The sequence below is a fragment of the Ictalurus furcatus genome, chromosome 12 (genome assembly GCF_023375685.1).
Source record: "Ictalurus furcatus strain D&B chromosome 12, Billie_1.0, whole genome shotgun sequence".
NCBI classification, from domain to species: domain Eukaryota; kingdom Metazoa; phylum Chordata; class Actinopteri; order Siluriformes; family Ictaluridae; genus Ictalurus; species Ictalurus furcatus.
This window is the reverse complement of record NC_071266.1, coordinates 29599891-29621467: the sequence shown is the minus strand read 5'-3', so window position 1 is coordinate 29621467 and position 21577 is coordinate 29599891. Positions and strand designations below refer to the sequence as shown.

Below are 21577 nucleotides of genomic sequence, written 5' to 3'. Positions count from 1 at the left end.
ACAGTCATGAGAAACAGATTAGTCACACAGGCCGTATCTCAAACCCCTCACTGCTCCCTGTGCTCACTGTACACAATACCGCAGCCCTGCGCCCTACCTAGTGCACTTGATTGACACTGAGAGGGTTTGAGGACGGAGCCGCTCGCGCAGCAGGGTGTCTGTATAAAGCGGCGGTCTCTCAGAGACAGGAGCAGAGAGAAGATGGCGCTGAACAGAAACCATTCTCCTCAAGGAGGAGTGCTCATCGACAACAGTGAGAGGTGAGAGAAACACAGAGAGGACTCTCCTGCTCATTTCAACAACCTTTATCTCTTTATAAACACTTGCATCATATTCATACATATGAGTTAGTTAGCTAACAGCAGCTAGCTGCGTCAGATAGCCGCACTTCCGGTTACTACAGCGCAGTTACTTTAGCACACAGGCTGTCAGGTTTATTTCACTTCTAAAATCAAACGTCTTGTGTATAAATATCTCGGGAAACATCTCGTGTCATGTATTTACTTTACTCATAAACTGAAGTTAGATAGCTGTCAGGACAAACCTAGCCGAACTAGCCAAGCTAACTAGCATAACAACAACAACAACAACAAAACACCTCAACTGTGCGTCACTTCGACTTCCATCCACACGTGTGTGTGTGTGTGTGTGTGTGTGTGTGTGTGTGTGTGTGTGTGTGTGAGAGAGAGAGAGAGAGAGAGAGAGAGAGAGAGATTTTATGAGAGAAAGTGAAGTCTGAGTCTGTATTGAATTGGTTTCTATTGGAGAAGATTGTAGATCGGATCTGATTTCATCATTGAACTGAACAGGAGTAAAGTCTAATCTAATCCACAGAACTCTAAACACGTCCCAGTGCCGGTAAAGGTCAAGTTCATTAATAATTACTAAAGTTGTTGAGATAATGATGACCTGAGTTTAGTCAGAGATCCTCACCGTGTTAACGACACCAATAAAACTGCCGCACAGAGATCAGATCAGATTTAATATATCTCGCAATCTGATGTTTTTATAAAAATCTGATCAGTGCTTTCTCATTCTGCGTCTTCATTAACATCGTTAACTGACTGGGTTCTTTAGGACGGGTTTGCGGGAATGGGTTCTTTGGACGGGTTTGCGGGAGTGGGTTCTTTGGACGGGTTTGCGGGACTGGGTTCTTTAGGACGGGTTTGCGGGACTGGGTTCTTCAGGACGGGCTTGTTGGTCTGGGTTCTTCAGGACGGGTTTGTGGGAGTGGGTTCTTCAGGACGGGTTTGCGGGAGTGGGTTCTTCAGGACGGGTTTGGCGAAGTGGGTTCTTTAGGACGGGTTTGGCGAAGTGGGTTCTTCAGGACGGGTTTGTTGGCCTGGGTTCTTCAGGACGGGTTTGCGGGAGTGGGTTCTTCAGGACGGGTTTGCGGGAATGGGTTCTTTAGGACGGGTTTGTGGGAGTGGGTTCTTTAGGACGGGTTTGTGGGAGTGGGTTCTTTAGGACGGGTTTGTTGGCCTGGGTTCTTCAGGACGGGTTTGCGGGAGTGGGTTCTTCAGGACGGGTTTGCGGGAGTGGGTTCTTTAGGACGGGTTTGTGGGAGTGGGTTCTTTAGGACGGGTTTGTGGGAGTGGGTTCTTTAGGACGGGTTTGGCGAAGTGGGTTCTTTAGGACGGGTTTGTTGGTCTGGGTTCTTTAGGACGGGTTTGTCGGTCTGGGTTCTTTAGGATGGGTTTGTCGGTCTGGGTTCTTCAGGACGGGTTTGTGGGAGTGGGTTCTTCAGGAAGGGTTTGTGGGAGTGGGTTCTTCAGGACGGGTTTGTGGGAGTGGGTTCTTTAGGACGGGTTTGTCGGTCTGGGTTCTTTAGGACGGATTTGGCGAAGTGGGTTCTTTAGGACAGGTTTGTGGGACTGGGTTCTTTACAGAGCAGGTTTAAGTGATGTGCTGTATTTCAAGTCTGTGATTCAAGAAGAGTGTGCTGTTGTTCAAAGATATCTCTCTCACTCACACACACACACACACACACACACACACACACACACACACACATGCTGTGTTGGAGGAAGTAGTAGTGTAACACTGAGTTGTGAAATTGGGAGGTTGTGTATGTCCAGAAACTCTGTTTGTGTAAATTTCAAGACCACTGAAATGGGTTTTCTCACCACACTCTCTCTCTCTCACTCACTCACTCACTCACTCACACACGCGCGCACACACACACGGCTCTACACTGTACAGGTCCTGCAGTGATGGATCTGTCCTCTCTCGACTTCATCACATATTTAGTATTCAGTGTGCAGGGAGAGCAGTGAGGACTTTGTCCTGATTGGATTACTCTCTCAGCTCAGGTTCTCTTCAGGCTGTGTTCTCAGGTTCCTCATGTGGAACTAAGATCAGATTTCACCACCTCCTGTTTACACACACTGGATCTTCTGCATCATCTGTTCACTTCCCTACATGTTTTACTGCAGGCTGTAGCACTAAACTCAACCTACACTCTATCCCTGACCTCTCACCTCTAACCCTTACACTGACTCTACGAAACCCTGACCTCTAACCATAAAGCCTGCTTTAACACTGACATCTGGCCTAAATAAGCCCTAACATAACTATATTCTTAGCTTTAAAGCCTGAGTTAATGCTGACCCCTTAACCTTTGACCCTCACTCTGACCCTAAAGGCTGCTTGGATCCTGAACCTTGACCTTTTACCCTATAACTGGTGTGTTTCAGTGTGCTGAGAGACTGTAAGACTGTGGAGCTCTCCTTCAGTGATGCCACACAGCAGAGTGACCTGTTCAAGGGGACCAAGAAGGGCAGTGTGTACCTCACACCTTACAGGGTACACGCGCGCGCGCGTGCGCGCGCACACACACACACACACACACACACACACACACACACACACACACACACACACACACACACACACATCTAACCTCCTAACCTTCTGGGCAGGTTTATACTTCTGCGTTAACGCATATTTGCATCTTTGCGTCACAGTGCAGACAGGAGGATCATGGGAAAATGTGGCACACAGAGACGTGCTAGCGTGCAGTCCTTCCATGAGTTAACTACTCATTATATCTTTGGTGCTGTGTCAGGTGAACACTGATTGGTTGGCTGGGAGGCGTGTCTTAACTGCGAACACGGAAACAGTTTGATGAGACGTGGTGACATTTCCACTGCGGGTTTAATCACATTCAGATTAACAATGTTTAAATCAGAGTAAACTAGACCTGAAATGTCAACAATAAAGTTTAAACAATATAATTTTCATTTTTCACATCCAGAACTTTCCGTCTTCTATAGACGAGCTCGTGCTCTGAAACCGCTGACTGAAAGTATAGATTATAAATCTAAAGTATTATCCGTTATAAAGTGGATGAAACTACAATCATGATGTTCATATAAATATATAAAGTGTGAGGCGTTATAACCGCTGTAGTTGATTAGAATGTTTAATCCTGCAGGATCACACACATACTGTCTCTTTCTTATAACACACTCCTAATAAACACAGTGCGGGTGTGTAGTGCAGTGCGGGTGTGTAGTGCAGTGCGGGTGTGTAGTGCAGTGCGGGTGTGGTGTGCAGTGCGGGTGTGGTGTGAAGTGCGGGTGCGTGCAGCACCACAACTCAATAACAATAAAATCTAAAGGCTCATCAGTCAGTGATGTATAGACGTGTGGATTTAAACAGTAGTTATTAACGTGCCGTGATACGAGAGTCGCTCACACTGCTGAGTACAGACGAGTTAAACACTTCAGAAACACTTTCAGAGTTTATAATTAATCAGGTGGGATTGATTTTAACTAGCACTTAACACAGAGAGAAGTTTGTTTAGTAATCTATTTATTATCCATACAGTGATGCACAGAACTCGAGTAGTTTTTCAGCGCTTCTATGCTGTAATTCAGTAAATTCTGGCGTGGGTTATGTGACAGTGCCTCCTAGAGGACACGCTCGTGTTATGTGCTAGTATGAATAAGTCACCCTGTGTGAGGGTCCGCGCATTACGTCCCAGCGTCCTCACAGGAGTATAAATCAGCCATCACTCTGGAGCCATAGTCAGAGAGACGGGTCCAGTGTGCTTCAAGTTGTTGATCTCTAAACTTTGTGTGCGTTCTCAGATGGTGTTTGTGAGCAGTAATATGAAGGAGAAGTTCTGCTCCTTCATGTTCCCGTATTACCTGATAAAGAACTGCAGCATTGAACAGCCTGTGTTTTCTGCCAACTACATCCAGGGCATCATCAAAGCAGAACCTGGTGGTGTGTGTGTGTGTGTGTGTGTGTGAGAGAGAGAGAGAGTACTCACATTACAGTTCTACAGTATTTTTTAATAAACAATGTAATGGACTCTCACTCTCTCTCTCTCTCTCTATCTCTATCTATCTCTCTCTCTCTCTCTCTCTCTCTCTCTCTCTCTCTCTCTCAGGTGGATGGGAAGGTCAGGCTAATTTTAAGTTGTCATTCCCCAATGGAGGCGCCATCGAGCTTGGACAGCACCTCTTTAAACTGGCCTCCAATGGTGAGTGCTCTGTGTGTGTGTATAGTGGGAGGTTGGATATAGCGTGTGTGTGTGTGTGTGTGTGTGTGTGTGTGTTCTTAGTAAACTGTGTGTGTGTGTGTGTGTGTGTGTGTGTGTGTGTGTGTTTCAGCATCTCGTGCCCCCCCACAGAGTGGAGCGAATGTTTTTGCCCCGGCAGGCTACATGAACGGCTATGCAAGTCCAGCGATGCCTCAACCCTGCTACAACCCTTACCCTTACCCACCTGCTGCTCCAGGTACTGCTCCATGGTGACCGCTGTGAGACTCCATAGTGACCGCTGTGAGACTCCATAGTGACCGCTGTGAGACTCCATGGTGACCGCTGTGAGACTCTGTAGATTCCATAGTGACCGCTGTGAGACTCCATAGTGACCGCTGTGAGACTCCATAGTGACCATGGGAGATTCCATAGATTCCATAGTAACCGCTGTGAGACTCCATAGTGACCGCTGTGAGACTCCATAGAGACCGCTGTGAGACTCCATAGACTCCGTAGTGACCGCTGTGAGACTCCGTAGTGACCGCTGTGAGACTCCATAGACTCCGTAGTGACCGCTGTGAGACTCCGTAGTGACCGCTGTGAGACTCCATAGACTCCGTAGTGACCGCTGTGAGACTCCGTAGTGACCGCTGTGAGACTCCGTAGATTCCATAGTGACCACTGTGAGACTCCATAGTGACCGCTGTGAGACTCCGTAGTGACCGCTGTGAGACTCCGTAGATTCCATAGTGACCACTGTGAGACTCCGTAGTGACCGCTGTGAGACTCCGTAGATTCCATAGTGACCACTGTGAGACTCCATAGACTCCATAGTGACTGCTGTGAGACTCCATAGTGACCGCTGTGAGACTCCGTAGTGACCGCTGTGAGACTCCGTAGTGACCGCTGTGAGACTCCGTAGATTCCATAGTGACCACTGTGAGACTCCATAGTGACCGCTGTGAGACTCCATAGATACCATAGTGACCGCTGTGAGACTCCATAGATTCCATAGTGACCGCTGTGAGACTCCATAGACTCCATAGTGACCGCTGTGAGACTCCATAGTGACCATGGGAGATTCCATAGATTCCATAGTGACCGCTGTGAGACTCCATAGACTCCATAGTGACCGCTGTGAGACTCCATAGTGACCGCTGTGAGACTCCATAGATTCCATAGTGACCGCTGTGAGACTCCATAGACTCCATATTGACCGCTGTGAGACTCCATAGACTCCGTAGTGACCGCTGTGAGACTCCGTAGTGACCGCTGTGAGACTCCGTAGATTCCATAGTGACCACTGTGAGACTCCATAGTGACCGCTGTGAGACTCCGTAGTGACCGCTGTGAGACTCCGTAGATTCCATAGTGACCACTGTGAGACTCCATAGTGACCGCTGTGAGACTCCATAGATTCCATAGTGACCGCTGTGAGACTCCATAGACTCCATAGTGACCGCTGTGAGACTCCATAGTGACCGCTGTGAGACTCCATAGTGACCATGGGAGATTCCATAGTGACCGCTGTGAGACTCCATAGACTCCATAGTGACCGCTGTGAGACTCCATAGACTCCATATTGACCGCTGTGAGACTCCATAGTGACCGCTGTGAGACTCCATAGTGACCATGGGAGATTCCATAGATTCCATAGTGACCGCTGTGAGACTCCATAGTGACTGCTGTGAGACTCCATAGTGACCGCTGTGAGACTCCATAGACTCCATAGTGACCGCTGTGAGACTCCATAGTGACCGCTGTGAGACTCCATAGACTCCGTAGTGACCGCTGTGAGACTCCGTAGTGACCGCTGTGAGACTCCGTAGTGACCGCTGTGAGACTCCATAGATTCCATAGTGACCGCTGTGAGACTCCCTAGACTCCATAGTGACCGCTGTGAGACTCCGTAGTGACCGCTGTGAGACTCCGTAGTGACCGCTGTGAGACTCCGTAGATTCCATAGTGACCACTGTGAGACTCCATAGTGACCGCTGTGAGACTCCATAGATTCCATAGTAACCGCTGTGAGACTCCATAGACTCCATAGTGACCGCTGTGAGACTCCATAGTGACCGCTGTGAGACTCCATAGTGACCATGGGAGATTCCATAGATTCCATAGTGACCGCTGTGAGACTCCATAGACTCCATAGTGACCGCTGTGAGACTCCATAGTGACCGCTGTGAGACTCCATAGTGACCGCTGTGAGACTCCATAGACTCCATATTGACCGCTGTGAGACTCCATAGACTCCATAGTGACTGCTGTGAGACTCCATAGACTCCATATTGACCGCTGTGAGACTCCATAGACTCCATAGTGACTGCTGTGAGACTCCATAGACTCCATATTGACCGCTGTGAGACTCCATAGACTCCATAGTGACCGCTGTGAGACTCCATAGACTCCATATTGACCGCTGTGAGACTCCATAGACTCCATAGTGACTGCTGTGAGACTCCATAGTGACTGCTGTGAGACTCCATAGTGACCGCTGTGAGACTCCATAGTGAACGCCCTATTGTTCCCTCAGTTTAATATACTGTAATACACTATGTAAAGCCCAGTGTTTGTGTGTGTGTGTGTGTGTGTGTGTGTGTGTGTGTGTGTGTGTGTGTGTAGGCATGTATCCCACAGTTCCACCCTACATGGCTCCACCTCCTCCATACCCTGGACCTCCTCAGAACTGGAACCCTCCTCCAGGTATCTCTCTGTCACACACACACACACACACACACACTCACACATTCTTACTATGGTGTGATTATTTTCTTTGTACTGTTAAAATGTTTCTCATACACTAACTCGTCTCTCTCTCTCTCTCTCCCCCCCCGTATCTGGATCAGTTGTTCCTGGTAATGCTAAAGCAACCGAGGCAGCTGGCAGTGCTTACTACAATCCCACCAACCCACACAACGTCTACATGCCAATGGTACACACACACACACACACACACACACACACACACACACACACACACAAGTCCAATCAGTACATCACCTATAAGTGTTAGTGTTGAACTTTAGGTACACGCATCACTAACACATTTTTTTTTTCTTCTTTTCCCTTTCTCTCTCAGGATCAGCCTCCTCCATACTTTCCTCCTCAGAACCAGCCAGAAAAGAAGAACAACTAAAACCCCACCCCTTCCTGTGAAGTCACATGGCAGCACGGTTATGACATCACAGGATTTCTCAGATTGACTTGTACTGGATATTAGAACCCGGGCAAATCTTATAAATACATGTATTGTATCTCTCCCTTTCGTGTGTGTGCGCGTGCGTGCGCGCATGTGGTGGGACAGAGTGATGGAAGGAGTGTGTGTGTGTTATGTTTATAACCAGCAGTTTTTCTAATTCAGCTTTTCTGCACCTTCTTGCTGTTTTTAATCAGAAATGTTTTAGTTTATTAACGAGCATTTAAGAAACTGTCAAACGCTTCTTTTCAGCTGTTGTGTTAGATTTGCTGCTTAGTGACTTGTTTCCATGGCTACAGCATTAATACAGATTTATTCACAACCGTTGATTAAAGTCCCTGTTTACTTGGGCAGCGTGGTGTGTGTGAGGTGTGTAGCAATCCTATAGCACAGATACACAATCGTATTAACTTTAAAGGATTTACTATGAATATTATTGCTGTGTGTGTTTCTGTTTCGATTATCACAGTAAGATGTATTGACTCTCACTCTCTCACACACATGGTTTTCCTTTGTTCACGATTCCTTTCTCTTATTTGCAGCTGCTGGATTAAAATTATATTGGTGAATAACTCTAAATAAATATCTTAGTTTCTGCAGTGTGTATGTGTGTGTGTGTGTGTGTGTGTGTGTGTGTGTGTGTGTGTTACACAGTATGCAGTAGGAGTCCAATATAACCACACACACAACTAAAGCTGCATAAAATAGATCAGACAACTTACTCTTATTTCCACACGCATCACGTTTCCTGTTGATTAGAATGAAGTAATTGACAGCACTTTATTTTCATCATCTCCCTGCTGCTTTTTGCTCAGCATTGAGTAACTAAAACATTTAAACATCAACCCATGTGTGTGTTTAATTATCTTTATAGTGATCTAGTAATAAAACTAGTTTATTTTTCATTACCAATAGGTGTGTTGATCAGCCATGTTCATTTTGCTAATGTTATTCTTTTAGTATGTAAACCTGTGTTAATATAATAAACTATAAAAGGAAATAGAATTGATTACCTCGCTGTTGTCAGTTATGGAACAGTTTATCCACTAAGATTAAATGGAATAAAGTTTTGTGCATGTAAAATATTAATTTCTTCAGTTTTCTGCAAACTTGCAGAGAAACCTTGGTGCTCATTTATCAACAGTGTATAATCTGAATACATTTTTCAACACAAAGTGGGGGATGAGTGAAAGCTAACGTTGCCTTAGATTCATGTGTATATTTTAAAAGAACACTACAAGGAGTCAGAATAAACTTTATTTATTTGAAGACAAAACAATGTGTACAAATTGGTACACACACATACAGTGAGAATGAACACACTACATTTAGAGGAAGTTTGACAGCCAGACCTCCACCTGCTCTCCGTCTTTTACTCAGTCTCTCAGTCCTCCCAGCCCTTACCACCAGGCTGTGTGGGTAAGCGCAATCCTACAAGACTGGCCGCTTCCTGTGTAGTGCGCTCTCCTTTCCCGTGGTAATGATTATGCAGCTCTAGATGATGCCGTGTTGACTCCAACAAATACAGATATGTGTGAGACATGTGGACCGCCTCCCTCTGAGCACGGCAGTAACGCTCACTGGTCACCTAAACATGCATACACAAATGAATTAATGCATAATATATAACTTTACACTAGGCTTCCTAATGGACATCTAGTTCACTGTAGAACATATTTTATACCCTACGTAGTGCACTAAGGGGGCTGAATCACACAGTACTGGACACAAAATGGATAGCACACAGCACATAGTACACTGGTCTAATGAACAGGTAGGTGAATGGGTCATTTGAGATATACATTAATGATAATGCTAGTTTTATACGCTTCAGAGGGAAAGTCAAACAAGTTGTGTATTAAACAAGATGTGTATTCCAAAACATTTTGTAATCCAGCACTTCAAATCTGAGGTGTTGTTTATTTAAATATAGAAATCATACATCAAGTTAATGTTAAAATAAATTACCATTAAAACTCTCAATGACTGAAAATTTTGCATGTTTCTTGTTTCTCCCAATACAAACCTGTAACACAACTGAAGAAATGCGGTTTATCCTTTTCACAGGCGAAATACCCAGGGCTCAAACCAAGATTAGACATTCAGAGCCATTAATTGTTTAAACAAACAATCTAACTGAGCTCACCTAGGCAACAAGATACACCTGTCAGTCATGTTCCAATATTTCTGATCACTTGAAAAATGGGTGGTTTCAAACAAAAGTCGTACTTGTTATCACCAAAATCACAGCTCTGTGTCAACCACAAGAACAGCAAAAGAAAACATAAGCTTATAACCGTAATAAAGTTTAGTTTTAAATGTAAAACAAATGATAAACAATGAATAGTAATGCCCAGGATTTAACACTTAAATAAAAACCTCCAACTGACTTCTGGGCTTTCTACACTAATATTCTACATACAGTGCACGTAAGATACAGAACACTATTTCGTCCCTTATTTTTTTTTTTTGCAATAGAGCACTGAAACCCAAACAGAGCCCTATGTTATGTAAGGTATATTATTTAATATCCTATACAACAGACTACGAGATTAACTCAAGTGACGATCACCATTTTGGATTATCCAGTTTAACCAGAAATAGTGAGGAAGCCTACGCAGGAGGGAAATAAATCCAAATTGGACATGTAGTGCACTAGGTAGGGTGTATCCTCTGTAGTGTACTCCAAACCCAATATAGTACAATTCAGTCATAAAAACTAACCCTAACACTTTTTTTTTTTTTTTTTTTTTTAAACAACAGTACAATCTTTCACCAGTATCCCCGAGGGTCCCATTATATAACAGACCTTCATGGGAACAGGTTTAATGGTTTCCATTAATATTCCCTTTTATCTCTGAAGGTTTCCATTAAGGATTTCCAGGTTATTATTAAATGCCAGCAGAGCTTTTCAGGAGCAGATGATTGTCATCAGAATAAAATGAAACACATTAAAATCTATTAGAAGATATCTATTTCATTATCATACCCTCTGTAAGAAAACACTGTAATGGCATATTATTTATATATAATATTTTACTACTATAACATTCTAATACTATTTAATACTAAAATATTGTCAGTACGCATTTTAGGATGTGGAATATTTATCATATTTCCAATCCTGTGTTAGAGCCTATGGTGCTGTATTACACATAATTTATTACCACATTAAGCGCATTTTTTGGTTAGCATATTAGCATTCGTTTTACCTCAGCGTTTAAAGGCGCGAGACAGTGAGAGAGCCATTGCCATGGCAAATTTAAAAGTACTTTACGGCGCGCGCTGTAGAATGTCACGCAGATCTAATGTTTTTTAGCATTAGCTGTATCCGCTGTGTTTGATTAGATCGGACACAGGAGACATTTCGAGGCTGAAATTTAAACATTTTAATAGGGAATAGTTTTTATTGGGTTAATAGTTTAGTACAGACCGAGCTGTAGCAGTGTGTTTAGCGAGTTTCTCCTCAGTCTCATGAAGGTCAACAGCTACACACAACAATAACACAGTTACATCAGCTTTAAATCATCTATAAACTGCTTCATATCGTACCTGGTTTTTCCGGAATTGTTCCAGTACATAACTGTACATCATTGTGCCTTTATACTCGGGGCCTTTTAGATATCTGAGCTCTTTTAAAATGCTCCGACATATCCGGAGTGGAGAGCTAAGGGCGGCCATGTTGGAGAGTTTACACTTCCGAGTCAGGACTGATGGAGGAATATCGCTCTCCTTATACACTCAATCACAGCAGAACGGGTTTTAGTGTTTACACGTTCACACTCCATTTTAATGTGCTCTATCAGCCTGAATAGACCCACATCATGTTTCTTCTAATGTTAGATCTGTGCGAAACGAGTTTTGGAGGTTTGTAACTCAGTGTGTAGTGGAATGTGTAGGTTATTAAAAGTAATGGATTACCGAGCACATCGATTACACCTGACCTGAACTCTCTTTCTGAGGAGAAGTTACAAGTCATTTTACATGATTACAAATACCATGTGTGTATTAAACAGGGGTTTAATCCGAGAGCAATTGATGAAATCATCAGATCTAACCTGGATATTGTTAGTGGGTGATTATCCCTGAGAGTCTGGACATCAGCAGGGCTGCACCCAGGACCAACATTAGTACTTAATGATTTTACTTGCCAACGATTTTATCCATAAATATGAGGTATTAAAAATTAAGCCCCCCCCCCCCTCACTTTCAAAGAGATGTATTAAATATTTGTCTACTTCCAGTAACAAAAAAGCTACTAAAACTCTGAATGTATGCTCACATTTAGGTGTTTTTGTGTAATTTTTAGTTCTTTATTTACTTCTGTTCTGAGGGAAGGGGTGTTGTATGTAAGTGATTTATGTACCAGTTGTCCCTAATTTCTCCCCTTGTTTTTCTTTTTCTCTGGTATTTTGCTTTGGTACTTTATTACTGTATATTTGGCTATGAATTAATCCTTGACTATTGATTGATTGATTGATTGATTGATTGATTCAGAGTTGCTGTGACAGGCGGCCACATGCACAGCACCATCTTGGATTTATTATACCTTGACATATGTTCTGTCTACAACCCTTGTCTCGTATACAGTTGTTGATTAAAAAAAGTATTTAGTGTGATTCATATTGAATAAATACAACAACTACTACACCAGCAGAAGACCACATTAGGTTGCACTCCTGTCAGCCATGAACAGGAATCTGAGGCTATCATGACTGATCCAAACTGTACAGCTGATGATTGGAAATAGACCAGGCAATCACCCCCCCTCTATTTTCATGTGTTCAGTTTGGCTGTGTCTGTGCCCATAATAGCCTCATATTCTTGTTCTTAGCTGACAGAAGTGGTCTTCTACTGTTGTAGCCCATCCACCTCATGTTCTGTACATGCTGAGATGCTTTTCTACTCACCCCGGTTGTAAAGAGTGATTATTAGAGTTAGCAGCATTTTGCCAACTCTTTGCCATGCTGTGTAAACTCTAGAGACTGTTTCATGTGTTAATCCAAGAACAGCATTTTCTGACATGCTCAAATCATCCCATTTCCCCCATTCTGATATTTGATGTGAACATTATCAGAAGCTTTTGGCCTGTGTCTACATCAGCATCTGGATTTATTGTGCTGCTGCCGCATGATTGGTTGATTGGATAACTGCAAGAATAAGCAGGTGTACTGTTCCTAACGGTGTGGTTGGTAAGTGTATATTACACTATAAATAATGTATTTGGTTGAGAATGTGTGTCAGTGTTGGAAAACCTACCCGATGTCACTACAGTTGAAATCTGGAAAACAGATCATCAAACCAAGTGAGTAATTAAAACAACATTAATAGAATTAGATTTTTAGGTCAGGTCTATAACATATCCAATAATCAAAACTGAAATAATTAACTATAATACTTTTAAAAAGTACTTTTGCAAAAAATAAAGAGGTAAAATGCCTTGATAAGAAATATTAGGTAAGATTTACCACATGTGCACTACAGATATTATGTACTAAAATAGGTCAACATTACTTAATAAAACATGGTCAAATTTACCCAAATAAAGTGACAATTGAGGAAGGATGTACTTTTTTCCCCACCTGGTTCCTGAATGTTGGTTTACTTTTTGGGAAATATGACTGCATATTGAAATCTTTTTTTTTTTTTTTTTTTTTGTCACCTGATGTTATTTGTAGATATCACATACTACATTTGGGTCAACCTTATACAGGGGGTAAAACCTTAAAACACAGGGTAACATTTATCCCCCCAAAAAGAATGCAAATTTCTGGCTCAGTTTTTTGTTTAGTAAATTCTGTATGCAATTTTTTTCAGTGCAAGACCAGGGATCTTATTAAATAAATCATGTGTAGAACAAATACTAAATTTGGGTGTAATACCCGACCTGTGCACACAAGAAAACTGGTATTTATCACATGTGTGTACACTCAGCTGTAAACAATAGCCACTTACATATTATTACATTTTGATTTCTTTGTGATGATTCCTTGTATCACATCCTCAAGGTTTTAGTTTCTTGGCACCAAGAATATACGTCTCCTTTGTTAGATTGATGTGATCATTTACCAATAAGACCTAGATCCTCATTTTCTCCATAAACATCAGTGTGCTAGAATTCTGTAGTATATGAAGTGATGTATCTGTGATTTTAGGTAAGTCTGGTACTTGAATTGCTCTTGAATCAGATGCTTTGGGAAGATATTCTTATTGTTTCTTAGATTTAATTAACACGTTTTTGATTGAGCCTCTGGACAAAGTGGCAGTGCACAGTGGACCGAACGATAAACATGACATTAAATAGAACACAAAAGGGTGTAGTGGGTGGTGTATGGTGAGTAGAGCATAATCACTACTAGAAGAATAGAAGTCCCTGAGTTATAGTGACAGTGCTGTAACTGATCAGTAACACTCATAATAGTAATAGTAATAATTCCTATAAACAAGATAAGGAGATGGGGAGGTTAATGGTTAATGAATATTTTTTTTGCAGATATAATGACTTTAATCTGAAACATTTGGCAGAAAATTAACTCCATAAATGGATTTAACAAATATTGAGATTTTTATTTTTTATTATTATTTTTTTTTAGGTCTGAGAATCTTTTAAGAAAGTATTTAATATAAAGCATAAAATGGATAATAAAATATAACAACAGCAGTCTGTACTGGAAAATCCAAATGAAGCACTTTGTCAGTATAATGAGTCAGGTTTAGGAGAAATTAGATACTAACTTTAATTAAGATTGTTTTAGGAAAACAATGTTTAATTAAATAGTATTTGTAGAAATTTCACATTTAGACATTTTTATGTTCGCTCATTTCCCTTAAACAGGTTTATCTGTCTTCTACCGAGTACAAAGTACAAGTACAAGTACAAAGTTTCATTAATTGCAGGTAACCAAAACCTACTTTCACTTTTGATATCAGTGCTGTCACAGTATGGCGTCGAGTAAAGGTAAGAATCAAATTTCATTATCTCAATCGTCTTTCATTAAAATACACGTGTTTTAAAAAATGTGTTGGTGAAATCTGGTGGCTTCAAGGTGCATGAAGTGAAATTCTCCTGTAACTCAACAGTGCGACATCAAATGTCCCCTGTAACTCACAGCGTGTTAAAATCGATAATAAGTGATAAAATGGATTATAAGTGATAAACCTAGGAAAACAGCAACACAAAAAGTTTATATATATAAAATATAAATATAATATAAAATATTTAAAAGTTTTATGCGTAAGCCTTCAGCAAAGCATGTTCCTTTCAAATCAACTTTATCTAACCCTTCTGCCTTTTTTCCTGTTATCAATTTTAATTAAATTCAATGAGTTTTATTAGAATGATGTCACAGCAGTTACAATATTGTTAAGTCAAGTGGGATTTTATTGTCATTCCTCTGTATAACCTGTATACATTGGAACAAAATGTTTTTTCAGGGCCATGGTGCAACACAGAACAGTACCCAGAACTACATAAAGTACAAATACACAGAACATGGGCTGTAAACTGTAAGCTATTGTGTGATGTAGCAGCACAAGAATAGCAGCAACACCGGCAGCAAAAACGAGTTCCATAATATAAAAGTGACTGATGCAGCTGTGTAAAGTGCAGGTGTGCAGCAGTAGTGAGTGCAACAGGCCGGTAGTCATTCAGGCAGGACACAGATGATTTCTTCAGCACACGATGGTGGTCTTCTTGAAGCACACATTGACAACTGCTTGGCTCAGGGAAAGGTTGAAGATGTCTGTGAGGACATCTGCAAGCTGATCAGCACATTCTGTGAGGAACCGGCCAGGTACCTGCAGCTTTCCGTGGGTTAACGCTGGAAAGAGTTTTCCTGATGTCTACTGCAGTCACGTATTTGGTTGGTGGAAGTTTGGTGTGGTCTTCCCTGCTGGCATGTTGTTCTGTGCGTTAAAGTTACATTTTATAGAAATAGCAATAAAGGAAAAGAAAAACAATAAAGTAATAAAACAGCAAACCCAGGTACGCAAAAAAAAACTAATCACTCAGTTCAAAGGTCCAACAGGTACCTGTGTGTGTGTGTGTGTGTGTGTGTGTGTGTGTGTGTTTCACTCTTCAGCTATATCCAGGTTTTATAGGATTATTTAACAGGAGCTCCACTGGGAATGTTTTTTTGGGACAGCCATGTCAGTTTTTTCTCCGTCCTCCTATGAGAAAATTACATTCTAAATTACAGACTGTTTTTAACCAAACTCAGAACTCGTCTTATTGTTTCAGTCTGGATGCAGGTGTCTGTGATTTTCTATGCAGATGTCACCACACAATGGAAAAAAAAAAGATAGGTGCATCTCAATCAGCTAATGAATCAGTACAGTACATGAGTTTGGGCACTGGTAAGGACTAGCAACATGACTATGTACTCGCATTGTAAAACATCTCCATTGGCATTTATCAACAGCAGGCATCTTTCTGACATTTTATATTATATAAATTTGTTAGCTTAATCACATGCATTTCTGTCATGGTACTTCAAGCAGGATTGTAGGCTAGCTAGTGGATTTTTAAAAATCATTAAACACTTAAAAGTCCTTAGACTCAAACAAATCTTATATAGAACGTCAAATAAAGTTAAAAATGACTAATGTAAGTAATCATTTGAGAGCTACAACAATGAAAACAAGCTGCTTACATTTGTAGACAGAAGATGGCCGAGAGTTTGTCCCCCATTTTTTTTTTTTTTCGAGGTGAGAGGCTTCAGAAAACTTGATATCATTTCTAGTAAGGGAACATAGTGAAAATCGATGCTCCTTGGTTTTTGCGGTGCATTGTGGGATTTCTTTGGGAGCAAACGTTCCAGTGCACTAGAAGACAGCCGTTAAATTGTCCGACTCCCTGCCTACTGAACTAGGGAGCTGGTTGAGATGCACCCGATCTCTGACTGCTGACACCTGCCGTATTTAGTCTCATAGCACATGCATCATTGCCCTCTTCCCCAGATATTAAACATTTCCAGGGTCATGAAACAAACAAATGGATGCTTGTATACTTTGTGATTATTGCTTTATTGTATTTTCTAATTGTTGCTGGAAATTTGGTTCACCACCACCCGAAAAAAAATCCAGGATCTCTTCTCTACTCCAGCCCTCTCCTACCACCATGTTGTGAATGGAGTGTGGTCACATGACGCAAACATACTGGTTCATAGAAAATACAATCTGTTAGAAACTCATTGCCCCTGTGGTCATTGTACTGCTGTCCGGATGTGAGAGTTTTATCATTGAGGAGATGGTTAAAAAAGATTTATTACCGATGTACCGCTGATAAAATGGTCCAATCCGAATAGAACTCTTGTCCCTCACATTGCTTGTCCTCAGATTCAGATTGTGCTGCCAGACCCCTGCTCGCTTTCTGTTCTAACAGGACCAGCAGTTTGTTAGAGTTGGTGAGAGTGTAGAACTGAAGGTTGACTTTCTTCACAGCATTGTTGTTGCACTGTATGCACACTCCCTGCTCTGTGTGCCCCTAGGGGAAACGTACTTATAGACAGTGTAAAATGTAAAGCTGTTTTTGTTTTTGTTTTATAAAGGGTGAAAGGTTTTTTTTTTTTTTTTTGCAAGAGACTCACTCAAGTGGAGAAAACTTTTGAAAAATACAATGGGGAGATTCTATTCTGTTCAGTCATGGCTCAACCCATTTATCAGGGGTTGCTGTATGCCTTAATGATTGTCAAGGTAATGTTCTCACCTGTAAGAGTAGCAGTCTGTTTTAAAGTGTGCTGTGATTGTGATTGGGAACCTGTGTGTGTGGTTAGTCTTCTGGGAAAGGTGAATGTGCCAATGTGTAGTTTGGGACTTGTAATCGTTGTTGGCCATGTTTGTAGTTTGGGAAATTTGTTTGCCGTGATATGAGAGAGCCCCCCCCCGCCCCAAAATATGGGCCGGGAATCGAACCGCTAACCGCTAATTAGTGGACAATCCGCTCTACCAACTGAGCCACAGCCACCCCCTGTACCTGGCTAGGGAGGCAATGCCGTTGCCCTCTGACTGGAACATGTCTTGGGAGGTTACGTCGTCAGCCTCCGACAGGAACTTGGTGTGGGAGGTCGCCTCATTGACCTCTAGCAGGGACATGACTTGGGAAGCTGTCTCGTCGGCCTCCGACTGGAACTTGGCGTGGAAGGTCACCTTGTTGACTTAATGCTGGAGCTCTGGAGATGAGACCACCTCATGGGTCTCATGCTGGAGGTCTGGGAAGGAGGTCACCATGTTGAAGTCCGACTGGAGCTCAGCATGTGAGACCACATTGTAGGTCTCATTCTGGAGCTCTGGAGATGAGGTCACCACAATGACTTCCAACTAAATTCTGCAGGACAGACCACCTTGTAGGTCTCAGGCTGGAGCTTTGGAGCTGAGGACGCCATGTTGACCTCCAACTGGAGTTCATGAGATTACCTCATAGAGCTCATGCTGGAGCTTAGGGGAGGAGGTTGCCATGTTGACCTCCAGTTGGAACTCAACAGATGAGACCTCCTTGTGTGTCTCAGGCTGTAGCTCTGGAGATGAGGTCACCATGGTGACCTCTGGAAGGAGCTCTGGAGATGATGTTGCCACGTTGACTTCCAGCAGAAGCTCTGCAGGTGAGACCACCTCATGGGTCTCAGGCTGGAGCTCCAGAGCCGAGGTCACTACATTGACATCTGGCTGGAGCTCTGGAAATTCTGTCACCACACTGACCTCCGGCTGGAGCTCTGGAGATGAGGTAAAAGGTAAATGGGAAATGGTCTGCCCTTATATAACGCTTTTATCCAAAGCGCTTTACACTGGTTCTCATTCACCCATTCACACACACACTCACACTCCAATGGTAGCAGAGCTGCCATGCAAGGCACTAACTTTTCAATTAAATTTCAATTCAATTTTATTTGTATAGCGCTTTGTACAATGGACATTATCTCAAAGAAGCTTTACAGAAACATATAGACATGGTATACAGATTTTAAATGTGCAAATTTATCCCAATTGATCAAGCCAGTGGCGACGGTGGCAAGGAAAAACTCCCTAAGATGTTAAGAGAAAGAAACCTTGAGAGGAACCAGACTCAGAAGGGAACCCATCCTCATCTGGGTAACAACGGATAGTGTAAAGTAAAGGAAAGTTCATTATTTTTTAATATGAAGTCTGTTTGGCCTTAGAAGCAGCCGTAGTCCCAGCAGTCTGGAATTGGAGTAGATGAGAGCTCCATCCAGATGTAGAGCATCCGAACGGATCAGTCAGGTCCGGATAGCAGAGAGGATCAGGATCTCTAGTATCTCCATAAAATCGTGTGTGGCTCGACAGAAGGTGGGAGGGAGAGAAGAGATTGTTAGGACCATGCATAGCGTAACAGAAAGTCTTGTCAGGGTAGACTTGAGTAAACAAGTACGTTTTCAGCCTAGACTTAAACACTGAGACCGTGTCTGAGTCCCGAACACTAATTGGAAGACTGTTCCATAACTGTGGGGCTCTATAAGAGAAAGCTCTTCCCCCTGCTGTAGCCTTCGCTATTCGAGGTACCGTCAAATAGCCTGCATCTTTTGATCTAAGTAGGTGTGGTGGATCATAGAAAACCAAAAGGTCGCTTAGAAACTGTGGCGTGAGACCGTTTAGTGCTTTATAGGTTAATAATAGTATTTTATAATCAATGCGAGATTTCAGTGGGAGCCAATGCAGTGTTGATAAGATCGGGGTGATGTGGTCGTCAGGAGCAACTTGGGGTTCAGTGTCTTGCCCAAGGACACTTCAGTATGTGGAGTCATGTGGGTCGGGAATGGAACCGCCAACCCTATGATTAGTGCACAACCCGCTCTAGCACCTGAGCCACAGCCGCCTCACTACATTGAACTCTGGCTGGTGCTCTGGAGATGAGGTTGCCATGTTGACCTCCAGCTGGAGATGAGGTTGCCACGTTGACCTCCAGCTGGAGCCTTGGAGATGAGGTCACTAGGTTGATCTTTGGCAGAAGCTCTACAGGTGAGACCACCTTGTGGGTCTCAGGCTGGAGCTCTGGAGCCGTGGTCACCACGGTGACCTCTGGCTGAAGCTCTGCAGGAGAGACCACCTTGTGGGTCTCATCTGTCATGTAATGGAGGTTGAGATGGATGCAAGTGCAGTTAAGAACTTTTATTGAAGAGAATATAATCCAAAGGGCAAGGCAAAATCCACAATGAGGACAGGCAGAGGTCAGGCAAACAGACTAGAGCAGGTCAGGCAAATAATCAGAGTCAAGGGCAAAACAGTATCATAAACAGAATCAAAACCAGAATCAGAACACAGTAGAACGGCTTGGTAACGACGAGACTAGACCAACTGAGCTTTTACTTCACAAATGTCTAGTAAATGAACAATTTCTTTTAAAGTGTTGTGTGAGTGTAAGGTGTGTGTTATGGGGAGGTGAAGGTGTCTGTGTGTAGTTTGGGAGTTGTAGTCATCATTAGCCATGCTTGTAGTTTGCAGTGCATTCTGGGAAATGGAGTCGCTAGTTTGCCATCACATGACATAATCCATATGTAACTAAATTTAAGGTGTGATCATAATTAAATGTTGGTCCTGTACCATGTTTAGTAAATTACAGTGTGTTATTTTTGCACAGATCCATCAGACCATAGAAGGAGCAGAAGGAACAGTATAAACCCACCTCTCATAAGTAAGTTTTTATTTTAATACCAGTAAAATAATGGATCATTGGTCAGTTGCTGTCCTCAGTGACAATAAAAAACACACTTTCCACAGTTCAGTTGTTCAGGCATGTAGTGCCACAGCACCCAGAGCAACATGTTTTCACTGATGTGTAAAATGTGATGCACTATCTGAATGGATGATTTAACACTTACTGGTGATGGAACTGGATCTGAGTTTAATATGTCTCTATAGAAGTAATATAAGACTTTAAACTGAAAATGAATAAACACCATTTTAAAACAGAGGAACAAATCAGAAGCTATTTTGTTTGAAGATAAATATCGCTTGAAGATCAGCGATTGAGACTGAAGATCCTCCACATTCAGTAGAGCTTCACTGTGAGAGTGTCAGAGGACATGTGGAGGAAAGAGACATCACCATCATCAACACACCTAATCTCTATGACCCAAAACTCTCGAATGAGGAGCTGAGTCAGAGAATAAAAGAGTGTGTTTCACTTTCTGAACCTGGACCTCATGAATTTTTAGTCGTGCTGCAGCCTCACGACTTTACAGAGAAGGACAGAAACCGACTGAGGTTCAACCTGAACTTCTTCAGTGATCAAGCCATAAACTACTCCATTGTGATAGAGGCAGCCAGTAAAACTGATAAGACTGTTAAGCGAGCGTCTGGAGTTTTTCACAGTTTAATTAAGGAATTTAAGGAACTTTGGATTTTTGAACAGTTAAAAAATAAAGAGAAATCAGTTGGTGAGCTTTTTAATGAGATTGATAAAAAGGTCAAAATGAATGGAGGAGTTTATGTGACATGTGAGGATTTTGATGATGTGCAGGAAGAACCTGAAAGATGTTCAAGAGAGAGGGGGAAGGAAACTAGAGACTTTCCTGAGGACAGAAAAAAGAAGGGCAAAATGGGTATAATGGAAAGTGTTCAACAACAAGGTAATTTATAATTTAAGTCTAAACGTACATTATTTCAGATATAAGCCTACCTTTTTTTTTTTTATATATAAGCACAATCTCAGGGCACTGTATTAAATTTATTTTTTAAAAAGCCTTTACAGACTTTCCAGGGCTGAGGGGACTAGGATATGGAAGGGGATATGGGTACTTGACAGAACACTTCTCGATGCACTGCTCCAATAGTTAGTACAGGGTGTGAGGCTGTCCCCTTTTTTGGCCAAAAAAAAATCTGGCTGCTGAGGTTGACATGGAGTGATGGATATAACCTTGTTGTAGTGCCTCTTG

The 21577-nt window shown here is 42.3% G+C and overlaps 2 protein-coding genes across 2 annotated transcripts; one reads left to right on the top strand and one right to left on the bottom strand.

The window, feature by feature from the left end:
- The first annotated feature begins 137 nt into the window (after positions 1-137).
- On the top strand, positions 138-8295 carry wbp2nl (WBP2 N-terminal like). The gene is made up of 8 exons (XM_053638466.1): positions 138-260; positions 2697-2805; positions 4095-4233; positions 4400-4492; positions 4623-4748; positions 7118-7198; positions 7342-7427; positions 7575-8295. Exons 1-8 carry the CDS (start codon positions 202-204, stop codon positions 7629-7631), a joined length of 750 nt encoding a protein of 249 aa, XP_053494441.1. The 5' UTR covers positions 138-201; the 3' UTR covers positions 7632-8295.
- Positions 8296-8935: 640 nt separating this feature from the next.
- On the bottom strand, positions 8936-11398 carry fmc1 (formation of mitochondrial complex V assembly factor 1 homolog). Its single transcript, XM_053638476.1, has 2 exons — positions 11244-11398; positions 8936-9279 (listed from the first exon to the last, which is right to left on the bottom strand). The coding sequence occupies exons 1-2, from the start codon at positions 11370-11372 to the stop codon at positions 9076-9078; spliced, it is 333 nt and encodes a 110-aa protein (XP_053494451.1). The 5' UTR covers positions 11373-11398; the 3' UTR covers positions 8936-9075.
- Positions 11399-21577: the final 10179 nt, after the last annotated feature.

Excerpts from the sequence above, each read along its gene's own strand:
- wbp2nl (XM_053638466.1), top strand. The coding sequence starts at position 202 with ATGGCGCTGAACAGAAACCATTCTCCTCAAGGAGGAGTGCTCATCGAC. Across the intron at positions 261-2,696 it reads CTCATCGACAACAGTGAGAG|TGTGCTGAGAGACTGTAAGA; the intron begins GTGAGAGAAACA and ends GGTGTGTTTCAG. Across the intron at positions 4,234-4,399 it reads CATCAAAGCAGAACCTGGTG|GTGGATGGGAAGGTCAGGCT; the intron begins GTGTGTGTGTGT and ends TCTCTCTCTCAG.
- fmc1 (XM_053638476.1), bottom strand. The coding sequence starts at position 11,372 with ATGGCCGCCCTTAGCTCTCCACTCCGGATATGTCGGAGCATTTTAAAA. Across the intron at positions 9,280-11,243 it reads AACAATTCCGGAAAAACCAG|GTGACCAGTGAGCGTTACTG; the intron begins GTACGATATGAA and ends ATGCATGTTTAG.